Source organism: Haliotis rubra, unplaced genomic scaffold (genome assembly GCF_003918875.1).
Source record: "Haliotis rubra isolate DU_JTF1 unplaced genomic scaffold, ASM391887v1 Scf710, whole genome shotgun sequence".
Taxonomy (NCBI): Eukaryota; Metazoa; Mollusca; class Gastropoda; order Lepetellida; family Haliotidae; genus Haliotis; species Haliotis rubra.
Genome location: NW_025767425.1, coordinates 442,964 through 459,607, shown reverse-complemented (window position 1 = coordinate 459,607; position 16,644 = coordinate 442,964). Strand labels below are relative to the sequence as shown.

Below are 16,644 nucleotides of genomic sequence, written 5' to 3'. Positions count from 1 at the left end.
CAAAACCCTAGTCTAGTAAAATCTTATTAGCTCTTGTAAGCTCAGCTAGCAATAATCAATAGAATAGAAAAATAAATATACTGATACCGAGAGCCAAAATGGAGCCATTAGGCTTGAAAACTGTTTGGCACAGACTACTAGTGCGTGCTACTCAGATTTAAGTATTTTTGTTAGGTGAATGCTTTGAGCAAATATGGTTAAAGTAAATTATGAATTTCAATTGAAAGTACAGGTGTATCCGCTGATTTCTGACAGCAATATCACTATATAGGAGGATACTATCCCTGCACATGAATATTTCTACAAACAGTGATAATCTGGGTGTTTCAAATTCATGCTGGAACTTAATCACTACATTTCTGGCTAACAAAACACTTCAGTACATGATGGCTCCTAAATGAGTAAGGATGAGTTGTCTCCCCTTCATTGCATGGGCAACTCCAGGAATACACAATTCATCATGAAAAAACAAACCAGATGAGCTGAGAGCAACACAAAGGCATCATAAAACCACTCACTGAAAAATTAACTGCAACTCATGATGATAAACTATCCACAAAATCCACGATTCCATTGCATACCTCATGCATGAGTTATTAAGAACACTTTGCCACACGTTAAACGGGGGTAAAACAAAGGGAGATAATGTTGCCATCACACTCTAATGCAACAAGTCAGTTCAGAAAAGGCAGTCTCTCTCCTAACTATACAAAAGAAACATAAAGAACAAAACACCATGCCCACACAGGCAGGCTAAGAGATGAAAATAATTACTTGTCTGCTTTCTTTCCACCTCCGGGTAGGAAAAACCCAGTTTTGTGGTCTGGGGTGGGGCCCTTCCCTGCAGCTGCAGCAGCTTTTCGTTCAAAGAATGAACTTAATATGGCAATTTTGGAAAATTTGGCAGAAACTGAAATGCTCTTTTTCATATTCTCAGCATCTGGTTCCGATTTGGACAAAAGGTTGATCTCAGGTGGAGACGGTAAGCCGACCACACCTGGAGAGACTGCACCCGATTTAGATAGGCGTTTCTTTTGGTTACTTTTACGGTCAAGTGTCATGCTTGAGGTCAAAGTCTTCACAAACACTGGTCTATTAAGACTGCTGTCAGCGGACATAGGCTGGGAGATAGTAGGGCTTATAGCTAGGGAGTCTGCATCCATGCCCCAACCTATTGGGGCAGTTTTAGTCTTCTTCACTTCTCTTTGCTTGCTGTATAATATCAAAAAAACACAACTGTAAACACCAGATGGAAGTCACAGAACCACCACAAGGCAACTCTGATGCTGTCAGGACCAAACTGAAGCCAGGTATTACAAGATTTCTAGAAACACAATACCACATACAAGAATGCACAGGACAAAACCAGGAATCAAATTGTCAGTCTACAGAAATTACAGAAGTACTGAAGAAAATGGTACTTTTTCGAGAAAAACTTACAAAAATACACATGCAATATTAAGTTGATACCATTAGAGATCATAAATTACAGTAGTTATTTTCATCTTCATATTTTCAGCATATATTTTGCATATAATCTTTGTCAAAAAGTTTTAGTTTACAACAGCCAAATGCAAAGCCTTGATACTCAACTTTACCCATTCCCCCAGCGGTTATTCTTTAAGCAAGCATTAATAAACCAAGTTTCAAAAGATTCAGCCATATTTAACTTGCTTCTCGTTAAGCAACACCACATCACAACTTATACAATGCATGTTATTTAACAAGTTGCCATATACACGGACAGGCTTATATTACCCACCAAAAGGATTTATCCACTAGTCTGAGACAAAAATAAACAATATGATCTCCACAGACCAGTTATTTCAGCACTTCATTAATACATTTCAGAAAAAAAATTGAAGACATGTACGAAAGATAGTTCAAAATCCCTTTGAAACTCTGAAATAATGTTCGCACTAGAAGAAAGTAGAAAGAATTCAATGAAACAATACTCGAAGAATATTAAACAAATCTTTGCTGCCTTAATGAAATATGGTGCGGTAACCAGTAGGATACTAACCGAGGTGAGAGGGACAGTGGCTCGAGGTGTGGTTTCTGGGAGTGTCCAGGGGCGGACTGTTTCCGCAGTTGACTTGCAGCCTGCTGCATCTCATGCTGGTGTTTCTTCAGCTTACGCTCGGCCAGCAAGTAGTATGTGGCAGTGATGTGATCATATGAATCTTTGTCAAGAGAGCTGCCAGAGAAGATGCATGTAAATATTACAAAAGTGACATTCTGAGTTGAAATACATTATCATGCTGGATTAATTTGGCTGCATAAGCTTACAATAAGTGAGTGTTTGAGTTTTACACTGTTTTTTAGCAATATTCCAGCAATATCACGGCAGGGGTCACCAGAAATGGGCTTCACACATTGTACCCATGTGGGGAATTGAACCTGGGTCTTCGGGATGTCGAGCAAACGCTTTAACCAGGCACCAGATTGAATTATCATAATAACAGCTTGGATACACTAGGCACTTCCCCAAACAAACAATTCTGCGACCAAATGTTTCTTATTGTCTATAGCACTGAAAAGTACATCTAACGTTTGGTGCCTAATACAAAGTAACTCTCTCAAAACCTTTTAAGTGTTGTCAGTTCAAAATTCAAACTGAAGCGAAACACATAATGAAAACCTCTTTGTTATTTGTCAGCTCTACAGGTGTCATACAGCATCCAAATCATGTATCTTGTGTATTCCACCTGAGAGTAATTAAGCATAAAATTCACAGCTATCATTTTTAGTTTTTAGTCTTTAGGCGTTCTAAGCATCTTACTGTGTATGTTTTTCAAACTCAGTTAACCCATTCAATACCGCAGGCCGAATAATCAGCCACAACGTTATGAGTCCCCAGACACCGGAGGCCGATTAAACGGCCAGGCAGTAGTCACGTCAAAATGACACATAATTTTAGGAACCTACCAGACTTATGATTCATATATTAAATCTATCACATTTCACGATGTCTGAAAACACTTATTAAATTTCAATTGATCATATATTATGGGCAGAATTAAAATTATAAACTATTTTTCGCAATGTTATTAAACACAACGATTCTCGGACACATGCTTCGGCAGCGGGTTCGCAATAAAATTGTCAAAGAGCAAGGTAACGATGTTTCGAGGAAATCATTAAATAAATTGAATAAACTAATGAATAAAATCAACAACAGCATTCATGAAAGTTGTCAAACGTACATATAAATTACTATTTCCATCTTTCTGTGCAATCGTGATGCAAGTCAAGTCACTGACAAGTGACATCTTGGCTTTCGCTGCCTCAATCTTCACGCTCGGACATGATGTTTAATGTGAAAATGCATGCATGAAGCATCATTTTTGTCACAGGTCATAACCTAGCACGATACGTCCAATAAGATCCATAATTTATGTATTGGTAGCGATTTCTTGCTTAATGTGTTCAGAATAGCACTATTTTACCCAAAACGTTGTCTAAATCTAAAAGATTTTGTTTACGAGGACGGTATCCACTGCTGTAATATGATTGGCTGCCATAGGTCACGTTTCTAATTTTGACCAATCACGACCCTTATAACAGACTGTGGCGAAAAGCGTCATTAGAAACCAATCTTTATCCAATAAAATCGCTTCTTACAACTGTGAAAATACTCTCAGCAAGGGTACAGTGATATTGTTGATGTTCAGAGCTTTCAAACGATACCCGCCATCAAACGATTCGCCTCGCATGTTATTCATACAAAGCTTCGAAAATGGAGGTATTTTCCGTTGTTGTGTCATGTTACCGAGCCACTGATATAGGGAAATAGGCGACCATACATATTATTTAAGAAATATTTTCATAATAATTTTCTGTTTACATAACAATGAAAATATAATAGAAAATGATTGGGGATGTTATGACATGTCACAAATGGAAAAAAATCGCCATAGTTTTGGCTTCTTTCGTGGTTTATCTGGACATTATAAATGTAAGCTTGCAATTAGTTGTAAAAAGTAATTGTATTATCTGAATAAAATGATAAAAATAAATTTCATATTTATCAACAGTAGGATTAGATCTTTCAAATGGTGTATGAGATGTAGTAGCAATAATGTTATACAAGCTGATATTTTCATTGATAAACATATGCTCCATCTATGACCTCAGAGTCTCTGGGAACTCGGTGTCATGGCAGTAAAAGCCTCTGGTTGACTGGTGTTGAAAGAGTTAATCTCTGGGGCGGTGGGGTAGTCTAGTGGTTAAAGCGTTGGCTCGTCACGCCGAAGACCCGGGTTCGAATCCCCACATGGGTACAATGAGTGAAGCCCATTTCTGGTGTCCCCCGTCGTGATATTGCTGGAATATTGCTAAAAGCGGCGTAAAACCAAACTCAGTCAGTCAGTCAGTTAATCTCTTCATATATTTTCTACTGATGTCAATAAAAGACACGGGTTCAAGTCACATAGTTTGTTATTAACATTGGGTCTTTAAGAAGAGTCACTGACATCCAACCCTTCGTAAAATGATCCTCCCCTTTCTAAGCAATATGGGTTCTCTGCTAACAATCTTGTCCACCATACTGTCTGTGACCCAGACCCTGACCCTGACCTTGTCCCTGACCCTATTTTTCGGATATCTGGCTTATTTATCAACATCACAGGTGAGCTCTGCATAGGTGTTAACGAACCTGACAATCTCATCCTTGGATGCAATCTTCCCCTCCACCATGCGTTGTACGACGTAGGTGTGGTCTTCAGGTGTCAAGTGTTCGTGTGAGATGAGGGGCATGTAGAACACTGGGTTGTACTCTCCCCCCACAGTCACCCACTCATGGCGTAGAATCTGATCAAGTGTCAGCCTCCGTGATGGCTCGCGGATCAGCATACCACGAATCAATCTGAAACATTTACAGATACTGATGACAATGCAGAGACACAAATGCAGTGTTAGATGCATAGAGGGTGTTGGGGTCCATGAGGTTTATTACTTTGGCATTTGCATCCAGGGATAATCTAAATCAGCAACTTTTAACATTAGACTACAAATGCTGTGACAAGGTGCAAATGTCAATTTCATCATTGGAATTCAAATTATTTCTTTAGTTACCCTTTTGTCCTTAATCATATGATAATCTGCATAAATCTTGAAACAAACAACTGCAAAATACATCAAGTGTCCTTGGTCTGCTTAACGAAATCTGAACATACTGTCCCCTCATAATTGCAAGAGAAATGAACTGTGTGAATTAACAGTCAGAGATCGTAAGCGCGGTACGCCGAGACGACCTATCGTCCTCGGTAATTTAGATCGGTAGCAGCTCAGCGGTACTAACTGAAGCGCTTGACCCTAATTAATTCAATCACCGTGGAACCAACTGGATTGGGTGCAACACGGTCTTGGCGGGTGATTAAAGCGTCCCGTAAAATCACCAAAGCGTGGTGGTTACTTGACAGTCGAGTGAATAAACAGGTTTCTCGAAAGAAACACCACCAGGGTCTGTTGTTTACATATGCAAGTTACGTAAAAATAATTAATCGCATTTGAAAAGTGATTTATTTTAGTGGATGTCATGGCTAATTTTAGAAATGTTAAAGTATTCATCTTTGCAGTGAGTTCTGGAACATTTTGAAACTATTATGACCTCTACCGCCATTGCATCTTGCATGAATCAAAACTTACTTCGTCAAGAGTAATCCTGCAAACAACTATAAAGTCATTTGCATATTTTCGGAAGTGGCGTATTGTGTACCTTCACCTGCAAATATACAGCACCACGGCTCGCTTCTTAAAAGCGGAATGAATTATTGTTATCGTGTATCCAAATGAATAGAAGTCTCAGATGTTTTGGTTAAAATGATATTACTGATCTCAATTCTAAATAGTTTTTAATATTTAAACTAGTTTAGATTGTCCTAAGTAAGCGTTTGACAATGGTTTGTATATTGTGATCGTGTTGAGCGAGTTCGCGACTATGTGCGACAGAATTGAAGATAAAACATCAGTCAACCGAAAATATATATAAAATGCCAAATGTCAATAAGCGTTCATAATCCCAATACCGATAACATTACCTGTCGCGTTAATGGAGGGGTCCCATGAAGCATGTCTCCGGCTACCGAACTGTACATAGTGTCTTGATTTCAGCATTACACAGCTACGAAAATCTTACCTGTTCACCTCACAAAATTTCGCGTATTTGTAATCGTAAAAGTAACCTATCAATTCAATACTAACGTAAAAGTTGTCTTTGCTTGTTACAGCGTGTAAGAGACTCAATGGTGTATTCGAAACTGAATCCGAAATGAAGTCACTGTCAGTTTTAGTTGACATCTCGCGTGCTAATCAAAGTTAGTGTTAAATCAAAATGCAGCGCCCGTTTCTTTTGACTTTTGATCTGACAGCTCATGCTGTTGACGATGGTCGATATTGGATCTCTTAGAATACATGTCAACTTGTGCTCGCGATTAGCCGTGTATGCTGTTTTACAGAATACCCTGCAAACCTGCGCGACACTGTTTCCAGCCAATCAAATGGAGCCTGAAGCCCTCATGTGTGAGGTGTTATCGGAAGCCCAGTTTCATCGGCATGCACATGGATTTTGTAAACACATCCCAAAACGTTTTTAACGTGTGAATTAAGGCTATGATACATATCTTTGTGAATATCTTCACTGGTATCAGCGTGCATTATTTCATTTTCAAGGCGATTATAGAAAACAGACTTGTAAACCTGGCCCGTGTCATTGGAACCGATATCGATCGTATTGACGGTTCACATATATCGGCATATACACGGCAGGTGTATTTTAATTGCTATTATTTGTTTGTGATATATCGCAAAACAGATAAACATAACATTTTTAGAAGCATTTATGGAATATTATGCAAACTGTTTCAACCAAATGAGAACGTTGCTAAAACCCCTTAAAAAGCAAAGTTTCAAAAATGGATATTTTTTAGAACCGTGAATATCTGCACGATGTGATATGGGATGCGCCTATAACACTTTTCTGTTGTTAATACATCAGTTTGTAAAATGACACAGAGAAGTTATGAAGATAACAAACTAATTAGACGCTAATTGTTTATGGGTTCTGGAGAGCAGCTGAAACGGCTCACTGATCACGGGTTTGCTTATTGCAAATTGAGGATGTTTTTCTGCAAACACGGTCCAGGGCCTGATAACCACCCTATGCCCAAGGAAAATGATTAGTTGACAATGATGATGCACATAAGTAAGTTGTACCTAATGTATGCATTCAGAAATCGGCACTTTGTGTCGCATTATGTCAGTAAGCTCACGTTAAATCTACAAATTTTAGGAGAAGCATTTGCTGATCCTTTTCCTTTCGTAATTTATTAATGTTTAATGTATATTACATGTCTTTGTGGAAATATAATACTGTTTAAATCAAATCTACTTAATTATCATCATCATCATCTTTGAAAGAAATGTGTATCATGACGTCCAGCGATTTTATTAACAAGCATCATCCTGGAAGATACTATCCCATTCCCCAGCCCTACAGTATATTAAAAGGTAAGAATATGTTGTTTCTCTTATCCTGTACCTATACAGGTAACTTCGGCCAGACGCGAAATATATACACATGCATAAATCGTTTTCTACAACAAAACTAACGAAACACGTTATCAGATGAACTTCAGGTAAAATTTGATACTTTTTTTATTTACATATATTCTATGTATTTGCGTGAAACAGAAAAGGTTTTCGTTCCTGGACGCCAGCATGGACAGTGGAAAACAACCAACCCCGGGTACAGTCCTGCATGTTGGGTTGGACAGCCTGGAGTCATCTGCAGAATGAAGAAATATATTTATTCCAGGGAGCATTGCATTATTTGTTATAAAAACGAAAATGTATAAACCCTTCACTGAATGTTTTGTATGTATTTGGTATAATTATGAAAAATGCATATTTAAAATTCTTCAGTACGGCTACTTGTATTTGTCTTCGCATTATATTTTGACAGAATGCAACACAATTAAATTTCAGTTAGATTACATAATTAGTTCCATCACACCGCGACACTGTTTTCCCCGCGAGGATTGAGCGGAATAAAGACAAGGCGAACGCGGTCAGGCATAGTTTATGACTGCAGTTGGATATCGCTGAATATACAGGTGGGAGGCTGGAGACCTGCAACAGGTGTGATGCAATACAGCACGTTATTTCGGGTATATACATATAATGGGCTTGCAGACAGCTTACCCGGCTGACAGTCTGGTGGACACGGCGATTGTGCAATTTCCTGCATCACGGTGCTTTTATGGTCCGTGGTGTAATATTTTATTATCGCTTAAAAACACATAATTAACTGCAAATTATTCCATTTCGTGTTTGTGTTTGGATAAACTGTGAAAGGACACAGACATGTTTATTCAGTTGTGACAAATCTTCAGTTGACATGGAGCTGGGCAAAATCTGCTCATGGAAATGGCATCTTTTGCCAATTGAACCGATCACGTGATGACGATCTCTTCATCGTCAGATACATCGCCATGATCGGTACCCTCATGATTAAGTCAGCAACTCACTCAAATATTGAAGAGATTACATATTCATGGCGAAAAAAGGAGAGTAAAATTGTTTGATATGATTACATACTCAAAATTTTGTCTGTAAAACAACTGATAGACGACTTATAACATTATGGATATTGTTATTGTGTTTTGCATATATAGTGTTATATTTTTGGTAGGAGGAGCTATTCTTGTACTTCAAGACTAATCTTCAAGAGTATTTGAAGATGCTAAAGCGCCCTTGTGAACACTGTCATCGGCTTTTCTCTCTTTTAGTTTCAACATATTTTATTTCGAATACAAGAAATGAGGATCGGTGAACAAGCCATCGGCTTATGCAAACACCTATCCCGTACAAACACAGAGAGAAGAAAATATAATTTTGGTGACATCATAAAATAATCTTTTTGAGTGTTGTTGGCAGGGTGTAATCAATATAGCAATTACAATGTCGTATATTCTCTCTTTATTTTGGTAGGTGCATTGCACATATCATTACATCTGTTAAATGTCGCTTTTTAGTTTCTGTGTTATATGTATTTCTATACTTAATGTGTTTATGATGACAATGATATAAAACATTAGGAAATAGATAATGTAGTCCACTGAATTTTTACTTACCACTTGTTGTATCACTTGATTGAGCCAGCATATTGCGCACCGGGTCAGCCGGTGTCACGTGATCTATTTGCATACGCTTGCTCTCTTGTACGCCAAGAGCTGTCAGTTCAGATGTATATGTTTCAACACGATGACACACCCATGTGCGTTCGGTGTACCTGAAAAGTACTTACGAGGCAAATCTCCATTGAAGGAGCTTTCAGAAAATATTAAAATCATATTTGTGTGAAATTGGCACATAGGTCAAAATTGTCGTATAAAACTGGCTACTGTTGCTCGTGATTCTGAGAGGCGTCTCAGACGCAGAACGGATCTGTGAGGACAGTTTGTCTATGACGAGCAGTGGGAGGAAAGTAGGCATGTTTCAACGCCGATGGCACACCTATGTGCGTTCGTGTTGTACATGGAAAAGTATTTACATGGGGTAAATCTCCATTGAATAAGCTTTCAGAAAATATTAAAATCATATTTCTGTGAAATTGGCACATAGGTCAAATTGTCGTATAAAACTGACTACTTTTGCTCGTGATTCTGAGAGGCGTCTCGACGCAGTAAACGGATCTGTGAGGACAGTTTGTTTGTCTATGACGAAAGCAGTGGGAGGATGGTAGACATGTTTCAACGCGATGGCACACCTATGTGCGTTAGTGGTACATGGAAAAGTATTTACATGGGGTAAATCTCCATTGAATAAGCTTTCAGAAAATATTAAAATCATATTTCTGTGAAATTGGCACATAGGTCAAATTGTCGATAAAACTGACTACTTTTGCTCGCGGATTCTGAGAGTAGTCTCGCACGCCGTAACGGATCTGTGAGGACAGTTTGTTTGTCTATGACGAGCAGTGGGAGGATGGTAGACATGTTTCAACGCGATGGCACACCTATGGCGTTAGATGTACATGGAAAAGTATTTACATGGGGTAAATCTCCATTGAATAAGCTTTCAGAAAATATTAAAATCTTATTTGTGTGACATTGGCACATAGGTCAAAATTGTCGTTATAAATCTGGCTACTTTTGCTCGTGATTCTGAGAGGCGCCTCTCGACGCCGTAACGGATCTGTGAGGACAGTTTGTTTGTCTATGACGAGCAGTGGGAGGATGGTAGACATGTTTCAACGCCGATGGCACACCTATGTGCGTTAGTGTACATGGAAAAGTATTTACATGGGGTAAATCTCCATTGAATAAGCTTTCAGAAAATATTAAAATCTTATTTGTGTGACATTGGCACATAGGTCAAAATTGTCGATATAAATCTGGCTACTTTTGCTCGTGATTCTGAGAGGCGTCTCGTGACGCGGCGTACGGATCTGTGAGGACAGTTTGTCTATGACGAGCAGTGGGAGGAAAGTAGGCATGTTTCAACGCCGATGGCACACCTATGTGCGTTAGGTGTACATGGAAAAGTATTTACATGGGGTAAATCTCCATTGAATAAGCTTTCAGAAAATATTAAAATCATATTTGTGTGAAATTGGCACATAGATCAAAATTGTCGCCAAAAACTGACTACTTTTGCTCGTGGATTCTGAGAGGCGCTCTCGTATCGCGTAACGGATCTGTGAGGAAGGTTTGTTTGTCTGTGACGAGCAGTGGGAGGATGGTAGACATGTTTCAACAGCGATGGCACACCTATGTGCGTTCGTGTACATGGAAAAGTATTTACATGGGGTAAATCTCCATTGAATAAGCTTTCAGAAAATATTAAAATCATATTTCTGTGAAATTGGCACATAGGTCAAATTGTCGATAAAACTGACTACTTTTGCTCGTGATTCTGAGAGGCGCCTCGTGACGCTGAACGGATCTGTGAGGACAGTTTGTTTGTCTATGACGAGCAGTGGGAGGATGGTAGACATGTTTCAACGCGATGGCACACCTATGTGCGTTAGTACATGGAAAAAGTATTTACATGGGGTAAATCTCCATTGAATAAGCTTTCAGAAAATATTAAAATCTTATTTGTGTGACATTGGCACATAGGTCAAAATTGTCGATAAATCTGGCTACTGTTGCTCGTGATTCTGAGAGGCGTCTCGTGACGCTGCGAACGGATCTGTGAGGACAGTTTGTCTATGACGAGCAGTGGGAGGAAAGTAGGCATGTTTCAACGCCGATGGCACACCTATGTATGCTCGCGGTACATGGAAAAGTATTTACATGGGGTAAATCTCCATGGAATAAGCTTTCAGAAAATATTAAAATCATGTTTCTGTGAAATTGGCACATAGGTCAAAATTGTCGCCAAAAACTGACTACTTCTTCTTATACTTAGCATAATTTCCTTAAAAATGTCTGGGATATTAAATATATATGTCAAAGCTCAATGAAGTATGTACTTCTCATGTCAACGTATGTTCGGGTTTGATTTTTGTTTTTATAAATTGTACTTAGAGACGCTTGTGTGCTACTGGATGAAATATGTCCATCGACAGGTAGTCAACGCCACGGATGACCCTCTCCCAAACAGTCGTGCACTTGCTTCTGCAAGGCGCTCTCGTGACGCTGCGAACGGGTCTGCGAGGACGATATGTTTGTCTATGTCTATGACGAGCAGTGGGAGGAAAGTAGACATGTTTCAACGCGATGGCACACCTATGTGCGTCGTGTGCATGAAAAACTATTTACACGAGGTAAATCTCCATTGAACGAGTTTTCAGAAAATATTAAAATCACGCCGGGTGAAATCGGGCACATGGTTGAAAATTGTCGCCAAAACCCACTAATATAACAGCAAACTGAAAACTTACGCAGGGCACATTGTTTTACACTGGTAGAAGTGACCACCTCTCTTAGTCCTTATTCCAATGATTATACTTCCACCAAATAATATAGTCCGTATGAACAAAAAAAAATTATTCGTGAATGTGTATTAATTTATTATATCCTCTTTGTTGTAACGCAATAAATATCCCCATATATAGTAAATGCGACGCTTCTGACAGTCCAAGTCACAAGACGGATGTTTTGACAGAGCAATTTAGTCAGGCATCAGTTACCTCCCCTTAATGACTCGCTTTCCCAGTCACTTCTACGAGACGGTTCGGCGCAGTTTTTAAGAAAGTAAACATGTTTCAACACAATAACAAACGGTGTGCGTTGGTGTGCCTCAAAGCTGCATATATATTTTGAATCTGCGATGAATGAGCTTTCAGAAAATACTAAATGTAAGTTTCTGAAAAATATGCACATAGGTGAAATTCGCTGTTCAATATTGTCAAATTTTGCCTAAATTTTGCACATTTTTGTCAAAATTTGACTATCTAATGTTTTCTTTACACGTTTTCATTCATGTCAATCAATAACTTGAACACCTATTAATGACTGTAGCAAATTTTGTTTCATTATTTTCATAAATAACACTTTTAGACGCGTTTTTGTGTGACATGCAGAACTTCCCTGTCTGTGATCAGGCAGTCACGCGAATGCGTGACCCCCTCTCAGGTAGTCACTTGTACGCGTAGCGGGCGACCGTCTCGCGTACACGTTACGTCCTCTACTGATTAAATCTCTTAACTGTATTTGAGAAACACTGACATTCTAGGGTCTGTGCAGTAATACTTTAGTAGTGTAACCTCCACTTACTCCCTGCAGTTGCTAGAGATGTGGTCGGGGATGTTGAACTTGCAGTCCATGATCATGGTCAGTGTTTCGCTGTCATTGGCTTCTTGGAAGGGGGCACAGCCACAAACTAGCATGTAGAGAATCACCCCAAGACTCCATACATCTGAAACCAACAACAACAAACTTATCCAACATGTCCTGAACAGCCACAAACTAGCATGAAGAGAATCACCCCAAGACTCCATACATCTGAAACCAACAACAACAAACTTATAACCAACATGTCCTGAACAGCCACAAACTAGCATGTAGAGAATCACCCCAAGACTCCATACATCTGAAACCAACAACAACAAACTTATAACCAACATGTCCTGAACAGCCAGAAACTAGCATGTAGAGAATCACCCCAAGACTTCAGTGGAAACAGTCTAGTGTTATATCTGAATAAAATGTATAGTACTGTTCAGAAAAAGTGTCTTTGTTGTTTACCCACAGATCACTCGGAGTTTCTACCAGTTGAAGATGATTGCAGCCTCTACTACTAGTAGGATCAGAGTTTCTACTAGTTGAATTGGAAAATGTACCGGTAGAGACTCTGATCGCAATCTCTACTGGTAGAATCTCCAATTCTACCAGATCGCAGTCTCTACCCTGACATATACATATATCTGAAACCAACTACAACAAATTTATAACCAACATGTCCCAAACTCAAGAAAGCCCAACACACATTTACCCATACAATGACAATGACCCAAGTCCACAGAATTTAATCCTGTGATTTCTTACACAGCACAGATTAGATAAAGTGAGACACAACCACTGAAAACGCTTAAAACAGGTGGGTCCTCGCCTGGATAAATACCAGGATATGGAGAGACCACTGCGATTGAAACCACAATTCGGTGCACCAGTGCATAATGAATTTTCACGTGACAATGATACATGATATGTCTTTTTTCTGTTTCGACGACGTGTTCATAAAAATAATTGTTCCTGTGTAAATGACCCTTCAGTATTTTTATCAGTCACACATGGAAACATGTGTTGGCATGACAGCTTTTCAAGTTGCCTCCTTCTAATAATCACTACAAACATGTTTTTTTCAGCCAGGTTTCAGTGTTGATCCCACTCTGAGATAGTTTTAGTACTTCAACTTCTAGCCATGAGCTTTCCACACAAACTGACAAAAATATGAGTATCGTGATACACATCATATTGTAACCTATGTATCGTGGTATGTATCACATCATGACGTATGTATCGTGATATGTATCACATCATGACCTATGTATCATGGTATGTATCACATCATGACCTATGTATCATGATATGTATATGTATCACATCATGACCTATGTATCGTGATATGTATCACATCATGACCTACGTATCGTGATATGTATCACATCATGACCTATGTATCGTAGTATGTATCACATCATGACGTATGTATCGTGATATGTATCACATCATGACCTTTGTATCGTGATATGTATCACATCATGACCTATGTATCATGATATGTATCACATCATGACTTATGTATCATGATATGTATATGTATCACATCATGACCTATGTATTGTGATATGTATCACATCATGACCTATGTATCGTGGGATATGTATCACATCATGACCTATGTATCGTGATATGTATCACATCATGACCTATGTATCGTAATATGTATCACATCATGACCTATGTATCGTGATATGTATCACATCATGACCTATGTATCGTGTATATGTATCACATCATGACCTACGAATCATGATATGTATCACAGTGTGACCTATGTATCATAAGTATCACATCATGACCTACGTATCGTGATATGTATCACATCATGACCTATGTATCGTGATATGTATCACATCATGACCTACGAATCATGATATGTATCACAGTGTGACCTATGTATCATGATAAGTATCACATCATGACCTATGTATTGTGATATGTATCACATCATGACCTATGTATCGTAATATGTATCACATCATGACCTATGTATCGTGTTAATCAGGTATGTATTATAGTGTAACCTTGCTGTATTGTTTCACCCCTAATGATAACCATGATAATATTACTGATACATCATGTACTCACACAATGTTACTGTAACTCATCGCACCTACTGATGTTTACCATGTATTTAGTCACTTAAGTATTACCCGGATTGCTCTCAGAATGATCAGATGGTTCATCATGTTTCATGTATAAAAGCTTCCATTCACGATGTAACCAAACCAATTATTTTCCTCATTCTCTTTCAGCCCGGTCTGAACACGTCAAACAGTATGACCATTAACAACCCACACAGATCCTTGTAATGTTTCCTCAAGAGCGTGAGGTCAAGTAGAAACATGGACATCCTATGTAGACCTGACAGTCTCATTACTAGCCTCCACCCTAGAGCTCTCTGCCAGTCTCTGGAGTGGTCACAGCAACATGCAAGAGGTCTAGAGGACAATGACAACACAGGCCTTCTAAACCCTCTAGCTATTCGCCTACACTAGAAGTCCTTGTGGTACAAGTCACTGCGGTCACGTTTCAGGCTAAAAAAAGACTGGAGTTGGAGTTTACCATGATGCAGAATGGAGAGAATGGATGCTAAAAAACAATACTGCATCCCTAGGGATACACAATAATATTCATTGTACCAATACTTAACAAGAAATATAAAAGTCCTGTAATTACAGTAATTATAAAATCTTACAGTACAACACACTCCACCAATTTACTGCTTAAATACTTTGGTATTGCACCACAATAACCCTTTGGTTTTTAACATCAGATGAAGATGCGATAAAAGTCTCTTATCTGCTTATGAAATGTTAAATATTTACTTATTCCTCCCCTGTCTCCGACTATGTAATGTTTATGTAGCCAACACCTCTAACAAGCTGAAACACTTGCTCAGCCAGATGATAGGCCCATGATTTGAGGCAACAGCCATTGTACGGTATGCACCCATGGCTGGAACCACCAATCAGCCTGAACTGATAAGTGGAGACCCCTGTGCACTGACATGTGGTAAGAATCCCGAGAAGTGCTAAAGTTGTGTGAAAATTATTTATAGCTGGTTTTACAATATAAAGTCAGTTTCTATTCATTACATTTGGCAAAAGAAACTTAAAATTGTTCACGGAGATGAACAGCACAACAGAAAAATGGTCATGATAACGTAGGCCTTTAATGAAAGAGGAACAGCATAGTAAATTGACTCATGAGAGGTTCCAGTCCTCGACATTCAACAAGGTTAAAGGCCACTTTACTTGTCTGTTCACTCAATTTATTACATTCATCATTCTGGCAATAAGCACTGATAAATGATTACCCCAATCAGTCACTTATCAATTACACCGTCTCGGCTGTGCCTGGTTATGGGGGCTGTGGATCAAGAAGACCTCTCCCTCGTCAAGGAGATCTCACAGAAAACGTGTTATTCCTGAGATTCATGTCATTCTGGTACTAACAAGTGGTTTCCTAGTACCCTTAAGCTTAAATCTACTGAGTACTTTAAGGTCATCTTCATCTGAGTTTGACCAGGATCATAACACAACACATTAACTGACTTATCATGAAAATGCATCAAAGATAAATGACTGATTTAAGCTATTCCCTTCAAGTGATATGAAACTGTTCAACTTTCCGTCACATTATTCCAACAAGAGAACGTTCAGATGCACTCTATAAACAAGCAGATAAACAACCTGTGCTTTTCTTAGCCAAAGTCTGGAATGCAAGAAAAAATAGAGCGCCAATTCCCTGTGAGCTAAATTTAGGTAACAGGCACACGTAGGTGTAGCGCTGAGCATTTAATGTGAAGGTAACACCACCTCTCCTCCTCATCACTCTGTGGGCTGATAACAGTAGAGCCGAGGGAAGGAGGGATGAGGCAGGCAGGGGGCTTCTGTAGCTGTTCACT

At 38.9% G+C, this 16,644-nt stretch overlaps 1 protein-coding gene and 1 long non-coding RNA gene across 5 annotated transcripts in view; both read right to left on the bottom strand.

Moving 5' to 3' along the window:
* LOC124259160 (SNF-related serine/threonine-protein kinase-like) overlaps positions 1–16,644 on the bottom strand; it is a 46,797-nt gene that overhangs the window by 12,466 nt on the left and 17,687 nt on the right. For 2 of the 4 annotated variants that reach the window (XM_046693253.1, XM_046693254.1), the window contains exons 2-5: positions 12,726–12,867; positions 4,658–4,867; positions 2,024–2,197; positions 775–1,212 (exon numbers count right to left, since the gene is read on the bottom strand). In XM_046693253.1, coding sequence (XP_046549209.1) covers positions 775–1,212; positions 2,024–2,197; positions 4,658–4,867; positions 12,726–12,867 — 964 coding nt within the window. The remainder of the gene's footprint in view (positions 1–774; positions 1,213–2,023; positions 2,198–4,657; positions 4,868–12,725; positions 12,868–16,644) is intronic. The other 2 variants (XM_046693255.1, XM_046693256.1) reach the window with 1 other exon arrangement.
* LOC124259162 lies at positions 7,641–9,213 on the bottom strand. Its single transcript, XR_006893767.1, has 2 exons — positions 9,135–9,213; positions 7,641–7,786 (listed from the first exon to the last, which is right to left on the bottom strand). It is a non-coding gene; the product is annotated as an uncharacterized LOC124259162 (long non-coding RNA).